Source organism: Ranitomeya imitator, chromosome 6, assembly GCF_032444005.1.
Source record: "Ranitomeya imitator isolate aRanImi1 chromosome 6, aRanImi1.pri, whole genome shotgun sequence".
NCBI classification, from domain to species: domain Eukaryota; kingdom Metazoa; phylum Chordata; class Amphibia; order Anura; family Dendrobatidae; genus Ranitomeya; species Ranitomeya imitator.
The window spans coordinates 448737939-448746612 of NC_091287.1; the positions used below are offsets into that span (position 1 = coordinate 448737939).

General features: G+C 42.1%; 1 protein-coding gene across 1 annotated transcript in view; it reads left to right on the forward strand.

Annotated features, from left to right (window-relative positions):
- The window catches only part of MCMDC2 (minichromosome maintenance domain containing 2), a 94693-nt gene extending 86679 nt beyond the window's left edge, over window positions 1-8014 (forward strand). Inside the window, exons 13-14 of the mRNA XM_069728965.1 lie at window positions 1543-1652; window positions 7542-8014. Of these exons, the coding sequence (XP_069585066.1) occupies window positions 1543-1652; window positions 7542-7714 (283 nt within the window). The 3' untranslated portion in view covers window positions 7715-8014. The remainder of the gene's footprint in view (window positions 1-1542; window positions 1653-7541) is intronic.
- Window positions 8015-8674: the final 660 nt, after the last annotated feature.

Genomic DNA, 8674 nt, shown 5'->3' on the forward strand with positions numbered 1-8674 from the left:
ATAGTCATCTTATGGCCCTACTACCAACACACAGCTCCCATTGCATCCCATGCTCAAACCATGTTGCACGGACGTCTGCATGAGCTTTTATAATTACAAGTGGCCATTTGGAGTCCATAATAATGCTTATGTGGCCCTTGGTGAAAATGAGCATGCTCCCCCACTCATATAAGTATCAGAAAGTCAAAATGACAAAATTAAGTCACTATGCATCACATGATCATTTAAAGAGTAACCGTTGTTTTAATTATTATTTATTATTTTATAAATCAATAGTCCATGTGAAGAAAAGAATCTTTGTAATATATCTTATCAGAGAAATCTGATTCTTTCTCTGTCAAGACTGATCAGTCATTTTCAATTCACAAGTAAAATCTGTATTCAGTGAAGACAGATTGTTACATTACTGAGGTAGGAGATACGTTGGTTTTAATAATATTTATTGCCTCTAACTCCTCCCTTCTCCTCTCTACATAGAATCTTATCATTACTAACTGGCATCTCCTATCTCAGTAATGTAACAATCAGTCTTCACTGAATACTGATTTTACAAAAGAAGTATTTGTAATCTTGCCTGAAGAAGGAGCCACTGTGCTCTGAAAGATTGCAAACATATAATTTTGTGGTTAGCCAATAATGGTATCACTCCTAGAATACTTTTGTCATCATTGGGCAGAAAAGTAATCACAAAAGAATTGGGAATTTTGAAAAAGAATGATCAGTCCTAGCAGAGAGTGAAGTGCATTTTTCTGATAAGATGTATGACAAAATTTCTTATTTTCACATATACTATTGATTTATGAAATTAAAATGATGGTTACTTTTTAAATGGAGAGTATGTAGTGCTACTTTTTCCTTGCAGTATGCTACACAGGATGATAGCCGCTGATGTAGGCATCCCCAGTAGAACATATCTTAGGTTATATTCACAAAGCAGATTTTTTTTGTAAAAATTATAGACTGTTCCTACATAAGAATAGGACATGTTAATGGGGCTATCTAATACTCTGAGAAACCCTTCTTAAAAACTACAATCGCCAATGTAAAATAAAAACATATTATACTCACCTCCGTACCAGCGCAGTTCCATTGATGTTGGCGCCGGGTCTCTTAAGGCTCACATGATATTGTTGTGCCATGTGAGCCCTGCAGCCAATAAGAGGCCACTATTAGGCTGCTGTGCCTTCGCTTTTTCGGACTAATCTAGGACTTCCACACGATGTGTGATCGTTGATCCTTAGACCCCCCACTGATTGCTCAAAAGAGCCTATAGAATTGTGCAGCTCAGAAGATAGAAGAGCACACAAATGGGATTGTAGAAGTCCTATGAAATTCTACTGCTTCTGTATGTATGCCCGTGCTCAGGCAGTAGCAGTGCTGTGCCCTCCCATCTCCTGAGCAGAACACTTCCATTAAACAATTGGCAGGAGTCTCTGGACTATAATTCTGAGCAGAGAAGTGTAGCTAGATCAAAGCATATGAGAAAAAGATTTCCTAAAAGTTTAGTTACTCTTTAAACTGAACACAGTTTATTCATTCCAGATCTTCAATAGCAGAAGCACATGCAAAGTTAAGTTTGCGAAAAAAGGTGACAGAAGAAGATGCTTTGATAGCCATCTTATTATTTGAAGCCTCTCTTACTATGAAACATGGTAATTAAACTTCTAAAGTGCAAAAGAAATATGCTTACATCTTTGTACAGTATTAGTTTGTGCATATTAACATTTAGCAAGTGTGTATTAATTGACATGAAAGGAAAGACAGGAGACAAGCGCACATAGGGTGACATTGAGTAATACAAGAAAAATACGGTATATGTTTGCAATGTGTTAGCCACTCTCCATCCTTGCGTTTATTTATCAAAATAAAAAAAATTTGACAAATTTGAAAATTTTGCAATATTCAAACTGATTTTTTATGACCTTAAGCCACATAGTTACATCACCGAAAATAGTTAATAAATAACATTTACCACATGTCTACTTCACATGAGCATCATTTTTTAAATTTGTAATTATTTTATAACATTTATTTTAAAACTACACCTCTCAAAGTGCTCAAAACCAAATTCAAGAATATCATCAACCCTTGAATGGTACAATTTATTACACAATTTCTCCTATCTATGCCAATATCCCATATGTGCTGAAAAACTACATTTGATACACAGTTCAAAGCTCAAAAGGGAAGAAGCGCCATATTGGGAGTTCAAATTTTGCTGTAATGATTTAGATAAAATGTTGTTTTAGCCCCAAGTTTTAAAGATTTATAAGGGCTAATAGGAAAAATTGACTGTATACTTTGTTGTACAATTTATCCTGAGTTTGCCAATACCTTACATGTAATTGGGAAATACTTTTTAGGCACAGAATAAAGCTCAAAAGGAAAGGGGTGCTATAGTGTAGTGAAGATTTTGCTGGAATGGTTCGCAGGTACCATGACCCAATGGAAAATCCCCTAAGGTGCAAGAACAGCAAACACCCCCCTCAAATAATTTTATACAATTGGGCAGTAAAGAAAAAATAATTACATTTTAAAAATTTGTTTTAGCCACAGATTTTACGTTTTCACAAGGGGAAATGGGTAAAAATGGCACCAAAATTTGTCACAATTTCTACTGAACGTGGCAATATCCCTTAGGTGGCTGTATGGTACTGCATAGCCATACTGCGAGACTCTTGGAGAACAAATTATCATAGAATAGTTTGAGGACACCATATACAGAGCCCCTAAGTGCCAGAAGAGCAAATCCCTGCTCAACTGACCCCATTTTGGAAATTACACCCTTCTGGGTACTTTTCTAGAGTTGTAATGATGATTTTGACTCCATAGGTGTTTTCCATAAACAAGCAGCTGTGAATATTGCTGAGTAAAAATTACAAATGTGCCATTGTAATGCCTAGTCCATTGTAGTGCCTGTACACTGTGCCTAGTTTGTTCTTCTGGAGACATGGACCCCATAAATTATGCAGGCTATCATCGCTACAGAAATGCTAAACATGTGGATGCTTGTCAAATTTTGTTTGAATGCAGATTGCACATTTTCTGTTAGTACAATAAACCTCATTTCAAGGCAGAAACATTACTGTGTCCAACAGTTATTTGATATATGAAACTGAAATAGCTGTTGTACAAAAAACAATTTTTATAAAACATTAAGCTTAAGATTAATAGGGGTGCCCAAACTTTTTCATATAACTTTAGACCAGACAGTCAGCAGTGTCTCCAATCACTATAGGGAATTTTCCACGGGGGATTCAATCTGAATCCCGTATTTCAGAGGTTAGCACGGAAACCCTGGTGTAAGCGCTCAGCATAGAACGCAGGATAAATGTGAGCCGAGCCTTACAGCAATCTTTGAGAAGCAGAATGAAGAAATCAACAGCAGGTCAAGACTTGGTTCTGTTTATTGTTTACGCCATATAAGTGATTAGATGACTTTATTCTCCAGGTTGGAGCGATTACAGCGATACCAGATCGGGTTTTTAGGATTGCCTACTATCACACACTAAAAGATGCTTATTTTCTGCAAAAAAAAAAAAAAAAGGTTTTTGTATGGCCATATTTTCAGAGTTATAGTTTTTCCATATTTTTTCCTGACAGTCATGTGAGGGTTTGTTTTTTTGAAAGCTAAGCTAACTTATTTATTAGTACCATTTTTGGACACAACATTTTTTGATTGCTTACTTACTCTATTATGATTTTTTGGAGGCAGAATGAACAAAATCCAATTCAGGTTTTTTTTTTTACTATTACTCCATTCACCATGTGGTAAAAAAGTGATCTGGCAGCTTTATTCTTCGGGTCAGTATATCTACAGCGATACCACATTTATATAACTTTTTTTTAAGTTTTTGTGTAAATGCAGCAAAACATATTTTATAGAAAAAATAATTTGTTTTTGCATCACTGTATTCTGAGAGCTTTAGCTTTTAGGTTTCTCCGCTGACGGATCTGTGCGATTGTGCTGTGTCCTGCCTAGGATCGGAGCTGTAAAAGCACTGATCCTGGACAGGTGCCTGCCAACGCCAGGCATGGCCTGGACCCGCAGATTTGCACGATTGACAAGTACATTGATCACACCAATCACAGGGCACAGCTGCGGTGTGACCGCGCCGTGACTTGCCTAAGATCGGAGCTGTAAGAGTGTCAATCCTAGGCCGTTGCTTGGCAATGCCAGCTTCACCAGAGCCAGCTCTGATTGGTGCGATCGATGTCGTCATCAATCGCACCAATGACAGGGCACAGCAGCGACGCGACCGCTCTGTGATTGCGCTACAGGTCCTCACAGTAGCTGGGATTTCTGCAGAGCAATCACTATACAGGACCTGCGCTGTGCTGGGCTTTGTGGACACCACAATCCCAGCTGAAGAAGAGCAAAGAACAGAAGAAGACAAGCGAGAAGAAAGACAACAAGTGTGTTTTGATCCGTGGCGTGGGCAGCACATTGCTCAGTGGATAGCTGGGTTCCTGGGTTCAAATCCCACCAAGAACAACATCTGCAAGGAGTTTGTATGTTCTCCCCTTATTAGCGTGGTTTCCTCCGGGTACTACGGTTTCCTCCCACATTCCAAAGACATACTGATAGGGAATTTAGATTGTAAGCCCCATCAGGGACAGTGATAATGTGTGCAAACTGTAAAGCGCTGCGGAATATGTTAGCGCTATATAAAAATAAAATGTATTATCCCTGTCCGATCTCTCATTTTCCCTTTTTACCCCCCTCCACCATACCCGTGTGTACATCCAGCAGTCGCTGAGCTTGATGATTGGCGACATACTGTAGTTCACCACTCATGCTCGCTTTTTCCACTTTTCTTTTTCACCCCCTTCCCCCCCCCGTGTGCACATCCAGCAGCCGTTGAGCATTGATTAGTGACGCAGTTCACTTAGAGTTTGTGTCTGCTATTATCCACTTTTCTTTTTAACACCCCTCTTTCGCCACCCCCTAGTGCACATCCAGCAGCCGCCGAGCTTTGATTAGTGATGCAGTTCGCGCATCAGAGCTCGTGCCTGTTTTACACTTTTCACTCCCCTTTTTTTTCCCTGGTTACTGCTTTTTTTCTTTTCAAACAAAGTTTACACCAAGCTCTATCTCTCTCACACAAACCGTTAAGTAAAGTACTGACACAACCACCACATGCATAAAAAAAAAAATAAATTGTCCTGTTCGTATCAAAAGCACTATTCATTGGAGGAGGCGGCATATGCTTTCCTTGCTTCTGACACTGATACCAAGGGAGAGGATCCAAGATTTCTTTTTCAGATTCATCCTCCTCATCTTCTTCCTCCTCAGGTGCTGATGAACGGTCACACAGATGTCCCAGGACAGAAGATGAACCAACATCCCTATTCCTGACCCTGTATGGACCTTGCCCTGACACATTTTGCAGCAATCCACAAATTCTTGCATTATACTGACAATGCAGTGTCCTCCCCAAGTTGACCCCAACTTTGACCGTTTGCTCAAAGTTTGGCCGGTCATCAAACACTTCACAAAGTTTGCCGCAAAGGGACATCTGCGTGGATGAGTCCTTAATTCATTTCAAAGGGAGGCTCAAAATTCTGTCAGCACCTGCCCAGTAAGGCTAGGTACGGAATTAAACTCTATAAAGTGTGTGAGTACCTCAGGGCACACACACAGGTTTAGAGTTTATGAAGGTAATGACACTCGGATAGAACCCCCCTGAATGCCCCTAGGTCCTGGGAGTGGGAGTGGGAAAATTGTGTGGGATTTGGTGCACCCACTGCTGGATAAAGGTTATCACCTCTACGTGGATAACTTTTATACCAGGATCCCACTCTTCAAATCCCTCTCTGCACAAGGTACCGCAGCCTGTGGTACTGTCCGCAAAAATCAGAGAGGCCTCCCAAAAACGCTAATTGGGCAGATGCTCAGAAGGAGTGACAGCAGAGCCCAATGTAGCGACCACCTGCTGGTGGTCAAGTACAAGAGGAATGTCTTTTTCTTGACCACCATACATGGTAATGGCAGCACCCTCGGCACTGTACAAGGTACCACTGCGCAGGTCTGCAAACTGGACTGTGTACTGGGGTACAACAAAAACAGGGGGGGGTGCGTGCGTGCGTTGATCTCTCTGATCAAGTCCTCCAGCTGTACAGTGCTTTGGGAAGGTCAAGGTGTGGTACAAGAATCTGGCCGTGCAGATGGCAATGCTTAAAGGGACTCTGTCACCTGAATTTGGCGGGACTGGTTTTGGGTCATATGGGCGGAGTTTTCGGGTGTTTGATTCACCCTTTCCTTACCCGCCGGCTGCATGCTGGCTGCAATATTGGATTGAAGTTCATTCTCTGTCCTCCATAGTACACGCCTGTGCAAAGCAATCTTGCCTTGCGCAGGCGTGTACTATGGAGGACAGAGAATGAACTTCAATCCAATATTGCAGCCGGCGGGTAAGGAAAGGGTGAATCAAACACCTGAAAACTCCGCCCATATGACCCAAAACCAGTCCCGCCAAATTCAGGTGACAGGTTCCCTTTAACGTCGTACCTTCAGTTCCAGGAGGTAGTGATCAAGACCTTAATCTTTGGAGATCTGGAAGGCGAGGGCCCCAGTGCTTCCGGAACTGAAGGTGCTCGTATTGTACTAGGTCAACATTTCCCGTGGGAGGTCCCTCAAAGTGGAAAAAAGCAAGTCACAAAAAGGTGCCGAGTGTGAATATTCATTTCTTTTAAGTATCGGCACACATAGCCTCCGGCTTCCTGCTGGGGCCGGCGGTCGACACTGTGCGCTACTGAAGAGGAATGGAAACTCACCGCGATCTCTGATGACCACCCCGTGAGTATTCCGGCAGCTGTGCTCTGCTTGTGAGCAGCGCATGAAGTCCCTGCCATGAGCTGCTTACAAGCATTAATCAGCTGCTGGCAGCGGAGCAGGACACTGCGAGGGAGTGGAGGAAGGTAAGAGTAAAGCTTTTTTTTTTTTTTAATCTATTCTGATGGGGCCAATCAATCACACCAGCAAGGGGATAGGGCCAGTCAATCACACCAGAATAAGAATGGGACCATGCATACCAGGACAGGGATGAGGGGACCATATTCACCAGGATAGGTAATCTTAACTACAGAATTGACCACATTTTTTTTGCTTCAGTTTTTTTTCCTAATTTCCTCCTCTAAAACCTAGGTGCGTCTTATGGTCCGAAAAATATGGTATATCCTTCATAGTTACTAATCTACAGCACGGTCATCTCTAACCATATATCTTAATTATCGGTGTAAACAAGGCAAATTCCCACAGCATTGTTCAACCTGAAACCACTACGTACAGATACATGTTCAGTGGTTGTAAGGTTTTCACAATATATTGTCCAGCTGTGATATCTACAATTACATGCCCCTAGAAATCACCAGACTACAATACTTTAAAAACTGCCCAGATAAACAACTATGGAAAATTTGTATCCAGCTACTTATTTACATGTATTACAACATAGTACTAGGGTGTGCTTTTACATTTGGCAAAATGAGCTGCACATTCCACCTGTTGATGCACTGACATTGTTTTCCTTCTTCTGTAGGAAGTTCGGTGTTTGGTGTGTCCCAGCATTCTCTCTTCCCGGTTGAGCTCACAGATGAGCATAGTTTACAGCAGAGAGATCATTACCTGAGAGAATACCATCAACAACTGAGGCAGTTTATAGTCACATATGGGCCAGCAACATCAGCCACTTTGGCCGAAGATGAGGAATGAAGGACTGGAGACACTTTCTTGCTTGGTTTTTACTGTATAAAATAGGTTTGTTAGCTCTTATAGTACATACAATTGATAACCAGAAGCAAATGTATTCTTACAGTGCAGATTGAAAAACCCATATTAGATTTGTATAAGCTGTGGTTCCAGACGCTCATTGAGCAGTTCCAATAATTTATCCAACTGGTGTTATAGATACTGTAAGGGAGAAAGGGTTCAAAATCCTCATAGAAGTGTACAAGGGGCGTCTCTAGGGCTTTACACTAAAGGCCCCTTCACATTAAGCGACGCTGCAGCGATACAGACAACGATCCGGATCGCTGCAGCGTCGCTGTTTGGTCGCTGGAGAGCAGTCACACAGACCGCTCTCCAGCGACCAACGATGCCGGTAACCAGGGTAAACATCGGGTAACTACGCGCAGGGCCGCGCTTAGTAACCCGATGTTTACCCTGGTTACCATGCTAAAAGTAAAAAAAAAACAAACACTACATACTTACCAACAGCCGTCTGTCCTCCAGCGCTGTGCTCTGCTTCTCTGCTCTCCTCCTGTACTGTCTGGGAGCTGGAAAGCAGAGCGGTGACGTCACCGCTCTGCTTTCCGGCTCACAGACAGTACAGGAGTGCAGAGAAGCAGAGCGCTGGGGACAGACAGCGGTAGGTAAGTATGTAGTGTTTGTTTTTTTTTACTTTTAGCATGGTATCCAGGGTAAACATCGGGTTACTAAGCGCGGCCCTGCGCTTAGTTACCCGATGTTTACCCTGGTTACCAGTGAAGACATCGCTGGATCGGTGTCACACACGCCGATCCAGCGATGTCAGCAGGAGTCCAGCGACGAAATAAAGTTCTGGACTTTATTCAGCGACCAACGATCTCCCAGCAGGGGCCTGATCGTTGGTCGCTGTCACACATAACGATTTCATTAACGATATCGTTGCTACGTCACAAATAGCAACGATAT